The sequence below is a fragment of the Lithobates pipiens genome, unplaced genomic scaffold (assembly GCF_037356315.1).
Source record: "Lithobates pipiens isolate NorthernLeopardFrog02 unplaced genomic scaffold, aLitPip1_a1.2 Scaffold_1, whole genome shotgun sequence".
NCBI classification, from domain to species: domain Eukaryota; kingdom Metazoa; phylum Chordata; class Amphibia; order Anura; family Ranidae; genus Lithobates; species Lithobates pipiens.
In genome coordinates, this window is record NW_027507685.1 from 17,868,958 (window position 1) to 17,885,402 (window position 16,445).

The following is a 16,445-nucleotide window of genomic DNA, read 5'->3' on the forward strand; positions in this document are numbered from 1 at the left end:
AACAATAAAATCCGTCGGATTTTGCCTGAAACTGGTGTTGCATGTGATGACGTTATTTCGTTACGACGGGACTACGTTCAGGCTAGTAGCTAATAGCTTTGGTCTAGGAATTTGATCTGAGCATGCGTGGCACTTTGTCCGATCGGAATTCTCTACACACAATCGGACAAAGTCCGATCGGATCATGTTGTTGGAAAGTTTTATAGCCCAGCTCTAAAACTTTGTCCGTCGGATATTCCGACGGAAACAGTCCGATGGAGCCCACACACAGTCTGATTATCCGACAACACAGTCCGATCTGACATTTTCCAGCGGAATGTCCGACCGCGTGTACAAGGGCTTAGAGCTAAAACATTAAAATAAAGGGTATCTGTCAATTTCATAACACCTGAGATTTCTGAAAGTTCTCCTATCTGATGGGTATACTCATGTAGTAAAACACTGATATTAACTTAGTGCATATAAGAACAGCACTGCTCATCTGGTCTTCTTAAACTCCTCAATGTGAACTATCTTCTGAATAGCATACATAATGAGGAATGCAACCTGTACATTTCAAGTTAGCCTGTACTATCTGCCTTTGCTCCCAGCCTCTCCCAGTTCAGGCTTGATCTGTCTGTTCATATTTCTTTGCTCAATCTTGTTGCCTTACTCATAATGGAGGTCATTTTATGAGCATGATTTGTTTTGTCAGAGGTGTTCTTAATGGACCTATGTATTCTAGTTGGCAGTGTTTCTGGCTTGTTGTCTGTTATTAGGTTTTCAGAGAATTTTGAGTTGTTTTATAGTACAGGTAGGAAATTAAAACGTACAAGCTAGATAGGCAGGTTGTTGCAAATTCATAAATTAATATTCACAATTTTATGTTATTTAATGCACCCCACTAAGTTATACTTACTTGTCATTCCATGCACCTCTCCACTCTCTCTTTCCCCATGGATTCCTCATTCTAACCATAAACAGTTTAGAAGTCTTTCCAAAGCAAAGAGTCTTCTCGCCCAATGTCACTTTTTTAATATTTGTTAAAGAGTATGCATGACCTTTAACAAGTCCTAGAGGTGTGACTTTCTCCCTGTCACTGTAGGAAGGAGCCTAAGAATGAAGTAGTATAAATATGAGCATTGGTTTGTTTTATCATCATTACATCAAAAACATAACCTGCAATTCATAAAGTCTGGTGCAGACAAATTTTGAAAAAGTGTGCGTTATAAAGGTGACCTGGCTAGTACTTGTACTTAAATTTGTCTCATGCTGCACAACTTTTAGAATGCATACGAAATACTTTTGCAAAATCTTGTCCTGCACCAGGGTCTCTCTCTGTGCACCAAAACAGAGTTGGTCTTAATTATCTCCACTTTTGTAAGATAGAAACGGTTGGTATTTTTATTTTATTTTGTCAAAGGCATTGCAATTGCATAGACAATGTATACATATACAATGTTTGTGCATATTTTAGAACTAACTGAATTTGGCGCCCAAGCCACTGTCAGATCCAGAAGTGTCGCAATGCAATGCAAGTGTCGCAATGCAAATCTTGTCCTGCGCCAGGGTCTCTCTCTGTGCACCAAAACAGAGTTGGTCTTAATTATCTCCACTTTCGTAAGATAGAAACGGTTGGTATTTTTATTTTATTTTGTCAAAGGAATTGCAATTGCATAGACAATGTATATATATATATACACAATGTTTGTGCATATTTTAGAACTAACTGAATTTGGCGCCCAAGCCGCTGTCAGAGCCAGAAGTGTCGCAGATGCTTCATTAATTTGGCACATCATTAGCCAGGAGATTAATGCCATAAAAGTGGCACAGCAACTTTATTGACTTCGCCCAAAATAGTGAAAGTATCAAATTAGAAGAACAAGGTACAGTACACATTGTGCACAATACCTCAATAGATAAAAAAGTTTATCTAATGCAAGCAAGAAATCCATATTATGCATATGAAAAAAAAAAAACGGGTCCCCCTGGGAGTTATCCAGGAATGCGGCAGGGCAGATTTCATTCAGGCTTTCAACACATGCTTCAGACTATTTCCTGCTGGAGTATAAAACATTGATCGCTTTTATGTAATGTTAAGTGATTGCAGCTGTTGTTAAATAAACATACAATCTATCATATTTCATTGGCTCAGCACGTAGTCCTCTTATCGCTGTTGGTATTTCCCGATAAGGGACCCAAATTATGAGTATTGACCCATTATTTTTCTCTCATTATTTTCATTATCTGTACTCATTTAGTTTGGCTTTGAGAAAACCTTTTCAGCCAAGACTTTTTAAGACGTCTCCCATGTGGTTATATATTATTTTGGATATACTTTAATCCTTAAAGCGAATGCCCCAGCCAAAATAGACAGAAATGTAATTTTTTGCACTAGAGCAAAGGAAAAAACTACAAACCCTGTCATCTTTTTATTGCTGTATGTGTCCCTGTTGCAGATTTCCCTTACTTCCTCTGGGGAAACCATTTTCACTGTGATGTGCCGCTAGCAGTAAAACATGAAAAAAGGGGGGGGGGGGGGAGATCCGATGCTCCAGGTGTGTGCATTATCTCAATTGGAACCAAGTAGGAGTGCTAGCCCCGGCCCGCCTTCGCGAAAACTTGATAAAAAGAAGAAATGGCTACACATCCAAAGGTTCCAAAACAAATATCCTTTTATTAAAAATGGCCAGGGTACACCAGGGGCACCAGGTATTAGGCACATAGACGCCTTTCACACATCTGACCTGTGCTCATTACAATAATTTTGTAGTGATTAAAACGGGAGTCCCGTGAATTTTTTTTTTATTTTTTAAAGTCAACAGTTACAAATACTGCAGTTGCTGACTTTTAAAATAAGGACACTCACCTGTCCTAGGGTCCAGCGATGTCGGCACCCGAGGCTTAACCATCCCTCGGTCCTTGGATGCTGTCGCCGCCATCTTTGGTAAGGGAATTAGGAAATTAAGCCTTGCGGCTTCACTTCCCGGTTCCCTATTGCGCATGCGCGAGTCATACAGCGCAACCCAAATGGTCTCCACTGTCTCTGGGACCCGTGTGTGTCCCAGCAGACAGCGTGGCGGGACAGGAAGAGGCATAGACTCCCATAGGAGTCTATGCCCGGAAGTGGGTGCAAATACCTGTCTTAGGCAGGTATCTGCCCCCCCCCCCCCCCGAAAGGTGCCAAATGTCACACCGGAGGTGGGGAGGGTTCTGAAAAGCGGAGGTTCAATTTTTGTGTGAACCTCCACTTTAAGCACAGGTTAGATGTGTGAAACGCATCTACATGACTAATGCCTGGTGTCCCTGGTGTATCCTGGTCATTTTTAATAAAAGACATTTTGTTTTGGAACCTTTGGATGTGCAGCCATTTCTTCTTTTTCTCAAGCAGTAAAACATGACAGGGGTTCTAATCCTTCCCAACTCTATTCTAAAAGGAAAAAAAAAGTTTTGACATAAAAACTCCAAATTCCAAATAATTAGAATTTTGGTATTTAAATTTTATTTGTTTATATTTTATTATATTCAGACTGTATTATTAAGTATGAATATGTATAATTTTTCTGATTCTGGTGTTGTGCAAGTGGAGCAAATCACCCTGTGAGCATAACTGTCTATAGCAGGGATATGCAATTAGCGGACCTCCAGCTGTTGCAGAACTACAAGTCCCATGAGGCATAACAAGACTGACAGCCAAAAGCATGACACCCAGAGGTAGAGGCATGATGAGACTTGTAGTTTTGCAACAGCTGGAGGTCCGTTAATTGCATATCCCTGGTCTATAGCATCAATAATCAACTGTTTTATATATATTTAATTTTGTGTTTTTTAGCTGTTTGACTGGTGTTCAATTTTATGAAAAAAATATTTTTTGGTATTCTTTTTCCTTATAATGATTTAAATAATCATTTCAGCCTCAACTTAGCACACCATTGGCCTTCAAAACTATACTACATCAATTGCATTTACATTTTTCCCCTTTTGCTAATGTTTTTTTCCCATTAGTGAAGCAATCTTACCTTTAGATGAGAGCAGATCAGCCCGCTTCCTCTATGAACTTTTAGGAGCTCCTCAAACAACTTTGTCTGCGCAGCCACATTAACGCTGTATTTATCATCAGTTAAGTCGATATTTTCAACAACTGCTCCTGTGAAATCCACTATGGCATCTGCTGTGCTGCCACCATCTAAGGATTCATATGATCCTGACAATCTAAAGTATGTAGTAGAGCACACAATATGCATGAAATGGCACAATAAAGAGGAACTGCAGTCTGCTCACATAATTTGTAATAAAAATATGCTGCAAAAATCTCTCTCCACTAAGTCTGGCTGCAATGATTTTAACTGTGGGCAGCTGAAGTTGCTGCCTGGATTTACGCAGACACAGAGGCACACCTTCAGCTCTGCAGCTTTCATTGGTCCTCTTATGACTCATCCCCCTCCCTTCCTGGCAAACTCTCACGAGAGTGAGAGAAATACCCTGTTTCCCCGAAAATAAGACCTAGCGTGATTGTTGGTGATGGTTGCAATATAAGCTCTACTCCCCAAATAAGCCCTACCCTGTTTCCCCCAAAATAATCCCTACCCTGAAAATAAGACCTACAAGGACTTTAACTAGAGCTTATTTGGGGAGGTAGGGCTTATATTGCAGTCATCACTGACAATCACGCTAGGTCTTATTTTCGGGGAAACAGGGTAGCTATGCATGATGTCAAGCCTAGGCTTTTTACCAGACAAGAAACAGACAAGGGCACTGTATAAGGTATTTACTAGCAGAAAAAAAATGGTTTTACTATCCAAAATTAAAACAATAAGGGCAGAAGATTTAATAGATTAAAAAAAACGACAGAAGTTTCGCTTTAAGTACTGTGTCGATGGGCTTTTGTTTGCTTCAAACTGGTTTTGCATCCCCATACAAGTCTATGGCAATGCAAAAATCTTTTGAAGCAGGTCAAATGCCGTTAAGAAGGAGGTCAATTGCAGGTCAAATGCACCTGTCATGGAATGTTGCATGAGTTCAGAAGCATCTCAAACTGATGTCACGGAGACGCAACTAAATCCCATCAACACAGGCCCTAGAAACCTGGAGCAACAAATCAGAATTCATCTTTCACTAATATGACTATAGTAAACTGAAATCTCATTAGCTGCTCTGGCTTATACAGGTTACATTATTCTTTACACAAACACAAATCCCCCCTATTTCTTGTACAGGCATGGTAGACACTGTGGTAAATGAATATAGCCATAATGGGATCAGAGAGATAAAGACCTAAAAAAAAACTTTTATCCATTTAAAACAATATAAAGTATTTTGTTATCTTGTTCTAATATGTTAGATGTCTTCGGGAAAGACTTAAAAACACAAAAGAAACAAACATGTTGTGATAATGCATATGAGTTATTTAGAATAGCATGGCTACAAAGATGTATGGTCATATGGCCACCTTGGAGGTTGCACATAGCTGAAATCTGGCCATTACTGTTAAAAATGGAGGGATTATTGGACTATTGTCCCAATTATTAGGGTTTCTTTTATGTACCAGAGAGAATTTCTCACATTTTGCAATTTTTAATATTAAAAACCCCCATAAAGAGATAATAACTTGTATGATATCTATGTTGAGTGTGACGTACTGTCTAGTAAACAGGATTAATTTTGTGCCTTGTGGATATAGACTAGACAGCCCTTGCCATGGTAATAATTTATTAGTTCATCTGGACTACTTCCATTTTCATAGTTTGATAAATAAATGAGATTCTTACTTGGCATAAGCCTTCTCGAGCAGTGCACACCAGAATTCATTCTTCACATTGGAATGGCAATAGATCAAATTTCCATCTACGCTTGGCAAACGGTCATCAATGACGACATCCACCCAATCCCCCAAACACCAGAACTGGAAATGGAAAATTCCTACGTATTTGTGTGGTCTTTTTGGGTCCCACTCCTGTTTCTTCCAGTTTGGAATAACCTATAATACAAAACATATTTTGTTCATAGCATCAATGTAGCAGTTGAAAGACATTTGACAATAGCGCATTTATAAAGATATTATTATTATCATTTTACAGTTAATAATAGTAATAACTGATACTGTTAACCTCCCTGGCGGTATGATTATTTCAGATTTTAGGTGCTAAAAGCGGTACAATTATTTTGCATGAAAATTTGACATTTTATATTGTAGTCCTGTAATTCTTAGGAATAACTCACTTAAATCTGTCCAAACCAGACATCCCCGGTATGATAAAGTTTGAAAAATGAAATCATAAAATATAATAAATAATTATAAATAATTGTATCAAATAATAATATAACAATAATAAAAATTATTCAATAATGTAATCAAATCAAAAAAACACTGAAATTTGCTCAGTTGCAGAATTGTCACTGTCATTACTTTTCAATATTTGATGACGGATTTCCCCACAAATCGCTATCGCTCAATTCTGCGAGTGATTCCAATTTATTATCACTGTTTTCTAGCTGGTCTAAAATAATTTTTGATGTAAAGGGACAGTTTTGGTTGCTATGGACAATCTACAGTTTCCAGGCATAAAGAACAGTTTTTATATTATAAAACTGCATGCAGGACACTGGGCAGACCACTAGGGACAAAGGGGATGTGAAATAATTACATACAGCAATGTAATCTGTAAGATTACAATATACTGTATGTATACCGTGTGTTTCACGTTTTGAATTTGGCACCGATCTCCGTCCCCGTGCGTCGCAATGCTCGCAGGGAATGGAGATCGGCTCCGAGATAGATCGAGCGAGACACGGCTCGCTCGTACAGCGTGGGCACATCGCTGGATCCAGGGGAGAAGGTAAGTAAGCGTCCTCCTGGATCCAGCGATGCGGTCACGAGTCTGGCTCGGGGTTACCGCTTTTGGTATAAAAATTCCACCCCGAGCCAGACTCTGGAATACCGTCAGGGGGGTTAAATGATGTGATGCTTTGCTAGTTATTCATTGGTTATAGTGTAAAATTCTGTGTGGTGAAATAAAAATAAATATGAAATGTGTGTCTAAATAAACAAAGTGAATAGATATAATATGTAGCGCTGAGCTCCTGAAGAGCACGCGCTATGTGTTTTTCAAAATTTAACTTTACCCAAACTACAGTTTGGTTTGGGTCTATTTGCCTAAATTTGACTTCTGTGTGAGTCTGACTGGGCTGTGCGATGTTCAGCCTGGCCACAGGGGGGCGCTGTCTCTTGTGGCAGGCGTGGAACTATGGTCTGGTTGGGCGTTTAATTTACTCTCTCTCGGAGTCAGGTCAGTGGGAGTGGTCCTCTCGGTGTGCCCTCTGGGAGAGGGTATTTAAGATGCAGACATCATGTGGTTCAGGGTTCCGGTCCAGTATGATGTGCTGATTACATGGTCCTGGTCCTCCTGACCAGCCCCCAGGAAGGCTATGGCCTGGGGTTCGGATCCACCCGACTTTAATGCCTCGAGGCTAGCTAGCCCAAGGCAAGGGAACTAAGGAAAGTTTCCAAGGTGGATGGGTGCTGTCTCCGGTTCGGGAGAGACCCATTGAACTTCGAGCATTCCAGGGGAGTACTCTTTAGAAGAACACCACGTATGGGTTGGTTTTCTTAACAAGAGCCTGGAAGGGCTGAAGTAACCGAGAGAATCCGGTCTTGTGGATATCGCCAAGCAGGCTAAAAGATCCAGGTATTCTACAAGTGTTCTACAGCTTAGTTTTTCTACATGTTCTGCAACAACGTCGGTGATAAAGACTTTGTTCCTGAGTAAACACCTGGTTGGCCGCTAAGCCTTGTGAGAGAGGGACTGTCCAATCTGAGTGTTCAACCAGCTGCGAATGGCTATTCTCTGGATCCAGTCAAAGTAAGCAAGTTCTTTAACGTTTTTGGACTTTGACATTGAGCGTACCTGAACTTTGCTTTTCAACCCTCTGATTCCAAGTTGAAAGACTGTTCAATGGTTTGAGTTTTTGCAAATAAAACCCATTCAATTGGATCTATTGTCAGTCTCAAGTTACTGGGTCACCTACCATGGGACATCCCCTACACGTGCAACAAGGAGAAGCGGAAGGTAACGCAAAGCCCAAAAATAACCAGCAGCTCCTTCGGAGGTTAGTGCTACAAATATTTCTATCAACAACTCTAAATTCAAATTTAGGTGTTCAACTCAATACAAATCTATATGCAAAGCTTCCAATATATAGAGTGCTTTCCATACTCAATAATAAAATATCATGTAAAATAAAGTGCTAAATACAGATTTTATTTCTTGTGAAAACACCTTCAGACAGAGAGTTCCAAATCATATTTATTTTTTATGTTTTTACATTACATAATTATGGAGAGCACACACATACAAGGCTGTCAAAGTATGCTCTGATTTAATAGAATTCAGGTCACCCTTTATGGAATTTTCCTATCAAGGATTACTCAAGTAACGCGACATTCGCATAAATTGATAAGTCCCCTAGTACACGTCCTTGTGGTATTTTAGAGATAAACATAATGGTGAAATGACATGTATAAACAAATTAAAAAATGCCATCTTAGCTTCAGTGACACAAAATGGATGACACAGCTATTGATATATATATTAACTTACAATGTGTACATCACACAAAAGTGAGTCACTGGAAGTTTAGCATTGACTAATGTCCCATATTGAGTTGAACACGTGAATTGGAATTTATACTTGTTGATAGATTTTTTTTTATATCTATTCACTTTGTTTATTTAGACACACTTTTCATCTTTATGTTTATTTCACTACACAGAAATATACACTATAACCAAAGTAAATAGCAAAGAGCAACATCATTTAAAAGTATCAATCCTATATATACATGTAGGGACACATTGGGGGTTATTAACTAAAGGCAAATCCACTTTGCACTACAAGTGCACTTGGAAGTAAAGTCGCTGTAGATTCGAGGGGGGACATGCAAGGAAAAGAAAAAACAGCATTTTTAGCTTGCACATGATTGGATGATAAAATCAGCGGAGCTTCCACTCATTTAGGATCTACCCCTTAGGCCGCGTACACACGGGCGGACTGTTCGTCCAACTTTGTCCGCTGAACAGTGTTTCAGCGGACAGTCCGCTCGTGTGTGGGCTTCAGCGGACAGTTTCAGCGGACAGTCTGACGAACAAAGTTTTTCGGAATTTCCGTAAGACTGTCCGCTGAAACTTGGTTTGAGCGGACAGTCCGCTCGTGTGTAGGCTTGTTCGGCAAACTAAGTCTCGCGCATGCTCAGAAAGAATTTACACGGCGAAGGTTGCATTGCAGTGTATCGGACGCCGAATTTCTCGTCCCGTCGTACGTGCCGTTCACGTCATCGCGCAAGTTTTCAGCGGACTGTTCGTTCGTCGTGTGTGGTCAAGTCCGTTCATGCTAATTTTGAACGGACTGTTTGTCAAACTGTTTGACGAACCTAGTTGGGCGGACAGTCCGCCCATGTGTACGCGGCCTTAGAATTAGAGTGACTGCATTTTCAAGTGCTCTTTCAAGTGCAGTGCACTTGTAGTGCAAAGTGGAGTTGACTTTCGTAAATAACCCCCATTGTGTGGATGTGAGCAGTTGCTGCATTTCTGAATCCTCTTCCCCGTTATTCACAAGTGGTAGTACATAGGAATCAACGTAGTTTCTTTATTAGTAATAATTGACCGTTAAGGCCCTGTACATGTAATTTGTCTCTGTTTAGGAGAGTTTGTGCTTGTTACATCACCGGTGGAAACTTCCATACAGGATATACATCTCTGAAGCCCACCCGGAATGGAGAGGGCTGTGCAAACTGTATACTGTACAGGGAGGAAATCTCATACAGTGCATGGAGTATCTGGGATATGTTTTACTTGACCTTGTTACACGTGATCTGCATTGCTTACTGCATTAAAGTAAACTAAAGTTAATACTTATCTTTCCAGCACTGATTTATACACTCAGAATAATCTTCAGCATCCAAAACACTGCCAGGCATGTTGGATGCCTGGTCCCCCACTCTGGCTCCACCTGCCAGCCTGTACTTCACTGCTGTGTGCTCGGGAGGAACCAAAGAGTGCAGAAGAGAATCAGGCATCCAACACTCCTGGAAGTGTCAGATGCAAAGATTAGCAGTACGGGTGGCAGGACAGGTAAATAGCGATTTTTATCTTTGCAGAGTCACTGCAAGGGTAGACATCATTCATTTTTAGCTTGTACTGAAGCCAGCCTACAGGTGAACTGCAGGAAGAGAAATCTCACAGTGAGATGCTTTTCTATTTTACAGTATGTACTGTACATGGCCTAAGACTGGCCATACTTGAAAGTAAATCTAAAAGACATTGAACAAGAAAATTGCATAATGTATAGCAAGCTTATTTAATAATATGCATTCAGAAACCCATGGCAGAATGTCAGATTTCAGGGGTTTAGTGAAGGGAAGACTACAAAACTGTGGCCTCTGATTGGCTTCTTTGGGTTACTGTGTGCTTAACTGTTTCTATATGTTAAACAATGAACAATAGGCTAGTGAGGTACATGTTCTCTTTACTGGTACCTTTTTCCAGAGAGCCCGATGAAGAGTCAGGCACGAGCAGGCAGCCACAAACCAGCAGTTCCCCAGCTGTCCTTGGTGTAAATCATTATGGCTGATTCCTTCCACAAACAAATTTGGGTCATTACAAAGCTCCTGTAAATGTGAAAAGAAAAAATAATGTCTAAAAGAATAGATTTTTAAAAGCAGAATTCCAGGCAAACATTTAAACACATGGTTAAAATGCACAAGTTTATTTTTTAAGTTTTGGCACTCTATACTGAATGAATCTTAACCTGGAATAAGGCTGGTTATTTGTTACAGGTATGCAGTATGCAAAATGTAGAGCTCAGGAGTGCATGAAAGCCCTTGTCCTCATCAACCCAGTACAGGGTATCCCCCCCCCATGGTGAGGACATATGGCTTAGTAAAGTTCTGGATGGGGGGGGGGGGGTGCACATGTTAACTACCCCTTCCTTTCTTGGCCAGCCTGGCTGAATGCATGGATAAAGGTCTAGCATGGCATCTGAAGGGTGGCACTCCTTTTATTGCGTTTTTGTTTTTTGTAAGTCCCCCTTCAAAATCTTTACCTGACCCCTTATCCTACATAAAAGTTTGGTATGAGTTTGTTTTAAGAAGAATAAAGGTCTGGTATGAATAAACAAAGAGGCAGGAAAATGTATTTTATTGGCAATGGCTCTTGCTTGACAATATCCTGCCTATTAGCCCTGAAAACAGAAAGTGTTGATTTTCAAGTTTCAATTCTCATTGACTGGGGTTCATGTACACAATTACTTAACTTTTTCATCATATTGGTGAACGTCCTGCAAACTGAACTCAAGAACATCACTAAATATGTCCTAACAGAGATCTACAACCTCCCCAAATATAGGCAAGATAGATTGGAGGTTGCTGAGGTCTTATGAGAGAGCAAATTTTACAACAGAGCTTAAAGGGGTTGTAAAGGTTTGTTTTTTATTTTCTACATAGGTTCCTCTAAGCTAATACATTGTTGGTTCACTTACCTGTTCCTTCGATTTCCCTTCTAAATGTTTTTTTTCTTTGTCTAAATATCTCACTTCCTGTTTCTTCTCAGTAAACTTCTCACCATCATCCGAGCGGTGGTTAGTCAGCCAGAACAGCTTACTGAACAGCTTACTGAGGAGGAACAGGAAGTGAGAAATCAGACAAAGAAAACAAAGAAAAAAAACATTTAGAAGGGAAATCGAAGGAAAGGGTAAGTGAACCACCAATGCACTAGCTTAAAGGAACCTATTTAGAAAATAAAAAACGAACCTTTACAACCCCTTTGATTAAAAGTTGTTTGAGGCTTACAGACCATAGCTAAACAGAATTTACGATGGCTGGTTCTGTGTCTGTAGCTGACTGTTCAGTCTGAGGTATCACTCTGTTCGGTACAGCTCCCCCCTCTTTACTAAGTTTAAGGTTTATCAGACCTCATTGTCATACTTCCCCCTCAGAAGGTTACACAGAAGAAATTGCAAATTCCTTTTCAACCTGACTGACCTCTGCTGGCTCCTCTTCAGTTTGCCTGTGTTGCCATAGGTACTTTACTCCTTGTGCTGTATGATGAATTAATATTGCTGGAGAATCAAACTTTAATGAAGCAGCTTGTCATTCTACCCAGCAACATGGTTTAACCAGCTGAGTGAGTTGTGGTTATTGATCACTGTGAAGCAGTGACAATACGAGTAGTGTTGCACCTTCTGCAGCCCCCACATGGTCACAAGACACATTTTTCCAAATGTGACATACGCTATCTCCCTGGGGAATAGCTTTCTGCTAGGGTAGAGGATGGTATGTTCCATGTTTGACTGATCCACCTGGCTCAGGACCGCACCTAATCTGGAGTCTGCAGTACAGGGGCAATGACAAATTCCTCCTTCAAGGTCTGGAAGGCCTTCTCACACTCTGACATCCAGGACATCAGCTTAGGCAGTTTTATTTTAATTAGGTCAATAAAGGTTTTAGCCAAGGTACTGTAGTTGCACACAAACTTTCTGTTGTCCTCAAACTTCCCTATCTCAGCTTCCACGATGCATCTTGTAACGAAACATCCCACACTCCGCTTGAGTGGTTTCGTCATACACGGCTTCATCCATTCTAAATATAGATATCAGATATTCCAAATCACTGATAACCAAGAACTAGGCAGTACTTATTTTGGCTTCTGAACATGAACCGTTTATTGAAACACAGGTACACCGATAACACTTGGGACAATCCCCTCTCCCTTTGTATTCAGCACGGGGTAGACTGTCCAATCAGCAAGGAAAGCTGTTGGAGGAATTCCCCCCCTCCCTTCTCACAGCAAACACACATATACACCCTATAATACCCAAAGGCAGACGGACACAATAGAACAATGGAATACAGCCACACTCCAAATGACCCAACAGAGAGCACACCAAAGTATAAGACAATATACTATATATTTCACACACACATATGCATACACACACACACACACACACACACACAACATTCCAGTGTGGTTGTACAGGGAGTCCGATTAGTACAGATCAGACTGGGGTTCTCGGTCACCCTGTGCCCCTAATAGACACAGGGTAACTTAGACAGAAGGGGTGCATGGGGAGCTGAAACAAGGGATTCCAAACCTCTCCAAAGGGATTCTGGGTTCCACGGGCCCACCATCCAAAGTGACTTCCATCACACATCTCCCCTTTTGGCAGGAGACCACCACAGGAGGAGACCCCAGACGGGTTGACTCCGAAGTTAGTGAGTAGTTCTAGTCCCCCAATGCCAGTATCCACACAGTACCCCAAATAAATTACCTCAAACATAGCATTAATCACACATTCAACCTCTGCCTTTCTCAGAGAACATACCCACTGCTGGGGAGAAGTGTGGACTGGCCTTTCTCCCTGGAATCCTTTCAGCCACTATAAAGAAGACAGGGTGGCTGGGCTCACTTTGTCATGCTGTTGGGGATCTGGGCCAACTGACCAGTATCCTTGGAGTATACAGTTGGATAGTTTGTTAGTTGAGGGCAGAGGCCAGCAGCACTCTGCTCTGTTGGCAGCTCTTCTGCTGGTGGCATCATTCTGGGGTGCCATCTGCTGCTGGGAAGGAGAGCCGGCTGCTCCATCTCCCTTACCCTCATCTGGCTGCTGGGATGACATGTCTCTGGTACTGTCTCCCAGGTTCATCTTTGCTGGGAAGGAAAGATCGCTTATTCCACCACTGTTGGGGAGGGAGGACGAACACCTCCACTCCCTTCTCCCCCTGGATCTTAATCTGCTGCTGGGAAGCGACAATCTCCTTCTCACCCTGGGCCTCTGGAACTGCCACAGGTGTGGGGCAGAGGTCTTGGACCAACTGTCCAGTTGTCAGCTGGAGAACGTTCTGGTAATGCCACAGATGCTGCTGGCAGAAAATCCAATATCTCTGTCAGTATTGTGGGAGAAAGGCCAACTGCCTCTTCTGCCAGGGAGGCTAAAGCTGCTGTTGGTGTTGGGCAATGCTCAGTGTTGCCTGCTCTTCTGCTGGAGGCTTAGCAGGTTGTCCTTCCTCAGCAGAGAAGTCTATTAAATCTCCAGTCTCTGGAACTGGTGTCTGGGGATACAGGTTCATCATCTCCTGTCTGTAGAACCCAGAAGATGTTACCGATGCGAGGCAGAGGTTATCAGAGCTCTGCCCTGTTGTCAGCACTTCAGCTTTGGAGATGGCAATCTCCAGAGTTTCCACTGCCGATTCTCTGGCATGCTGCTGAATGTGTTCTAGCAGTTTCCAGTATGCCCTTTCCAGATGTTGTTCCTTCCTTAGAAAATAGTTCAGATCAGGTTTAAGTTCCGGGACCCCTGCAAGACTGAATATAGCCTCTCTGTATTCTTGCAGGTCCTTAAGGATAGGTTCCCCTTCATCGCCAAACACAAAACATTCTGTAAGGCTCTCTCACAGCAATCCAGGGCTGCCAAAGTCATATCCCTCCGGAGAGCATTCTGTTGTCGCCCCTAAATATTCCTGGTCTGCGTGTCATTGCAGGGCCCGATAACAATTTTCCAGCTCTATTTCCTGCTGGACCAGCTAGTCCAACTCAGACACCCATTGCTCCAGGGGCCGCTCTCCCAGGAATGCCATCCACAACGCCCCCTGGTCACTGACCCTTTGCTCTGGGGTTGGAAAGCACTTGCCCTGTTGCATACCAGTGACCTGAAGGGCTCCAATCTAGAGTCCTACCCGAATCTGCTGCCTGAGCTACAGGTATTCATCTGCAGACACAATCCTGGAGTATGCTGAAAGGAAAGTCCACAGCAACCCTGGTAACTCTGATGCCAGATCCATATCTCCGCTGGGGTGACCGAAGTCTGCTATACTGATCTTGGATCCAGGTGGAGGTTTGGATGTCCCAGACTGCAGGAAGCATCCCACTTCTGCCACCAATTTAACAAAATGCCCCACACTCCACTTAAGTGTTTTCGTCATATACCGCTTCCACCAGTCTGAATACAGATATCAGATATTCCAAACCCCTTACAACCAAGAATTAGGCAGTACTTGTTTTAGCTGCTGAACATGAACTGTTTATTGAAACACAGGTAACACTCGGGACAACCCCCCTCCCATTGCATTCAGGGCGAGGTAGACTGTCCAATCAGCAGGGAGAGCTGTTGGAGGATTTCCCCCCTCCCTCCTCACAGCAAACACACATACACATCCCATAATACCCAAGGCAGATAGACACAATAGAATAATGGAATACAGCCACACCCCAAACGAACCAACAGAGAGCACACCAAAGTATGAAACAATATACAATATATATTATATATATATATATACACACACACACACACACACAACATTCCAGTGTTGTTGTACAGTGAGTACCATTAGTACAGATCAGACTGGGGTTCTTAGTCACCCTGTGCCCCTAATAGACACAGGGTCACTTAGACATAGGAGGTGCATAGGAAGCTGAAACAAGGGTTTCCCAACCTCTCCAAGGGATTCTTGGTTCCATGGGCCCCCCGTCCAAAGTGTCTCCCGTCACACACATCCTTCTACCCGGTTTGTCAAGTACATGGACTGTAACAGGTACACAAGGTGTTCTTCCCAGGTAGGGCTGAACACTGTGCATTCATAACCCTCTTAAATGTAGCTGATGCATCCATCTCAGAAACGATTACTGTAAACTTCACCAGCCTTAGGTGCTAGAGGAATTTTCCAATATTCTCTGCTCAGATACTTGTTTGTTAGTGCGCAGACACTCTCATATATTCTTCATTTAAAGTGGATGTTAAGCATATCAAGCCAGAAAAGATTCTATGTCAATCGGGCCCTGGTCATCGTGATTACCATGTGACCTGCTGGGAGTTACCCACCTTCAACAAATGTCCCCTAAAATAGCTGGGTACAATGAACTTCCCATTGTCTCTGTCAATATTTAGTTTGTCCTCCTCAGCAGGGGAGCTAGAGCTTCTTCAGGAGTTAGTCAGTCTGCAGTACTTGCTCAAAGTTGGCACTACAAGCCTCATCCAATTGTACTAAGTTGAATGAGGACAGCAAAGTCCTCTGTGTCAGAGCAAGGAAAGGGGCTATGGTACTAATTCATTGATGCATCCGAACACTCTGCCATGGCAGCACTTTAAGTGACCACTAATACCTGCAATGCAGTGTCATTAGATACAACAAATCCTTTTCATGGCACATCAGACCTGAATAGGCCAAACAGGCATTCCCTGCTTCCAATACAGACCATCTATGATGGTTCCCACCAGAGTGAAACTCTTTGTGTCCTTCATATCAGCACACAGATTGTGTGTAATAATGGGAAAAATATCAGATGTCACAGTGTGAGCTTGCAGGGAGCGACAGGGACACTGCATTTCTTTTAAGATCAACAGTTTTATCTGTGTTTTCTGAAAATGCTCTTGGGCTGCTAATGAAAACTAATGTGAACACTACATCTAATGCCG

At 42.0% G+C, this 16,445-nt stretch overlaps 1 protein-coding gene across 4 annotated transcripts in view; it reads right to left on the bottom strand.

Annotated features, from left to right (window-relative positions):
* Positions 1 to 16,445, bottom strand: part of CAPN6 (calpain 6) — a 117,601-nt gene that overhangs the window by 71,337 nt on the left and 29,819 nt on the right. For all 4 annotated transcript variants that reach the window (XR_013274384.1, XR_013274380.1, XM_077480072.1 and 1 more), the window contains exons 3-6: positions 10,510 to 10,641; positions 5,748 to 5,956; positions 3,999 to 4,191; positions 899 to 1,092 (exon numbers count right to left, since the gene is read on the bottom strand). Coding sequence is in view for 2 of the 4 variants with exons in the window: in XM_077480072.1 (XP_077336198.1) it covers positions 899 to 1,092; positions 3,999 to 4,191; positions 5,748 to 5,956; positions 10,510 to 10,641 (728 nt within the window). In the remaining 2 variants the exon portion in view is untranslated. The remainder of the gene's footprint in view (positions 1 to 898; positions 1,093 to 3,998; positions 4,192 to 5,747; positions 5,957 to 10,509; positions 10,642 to 16,445) is intronic.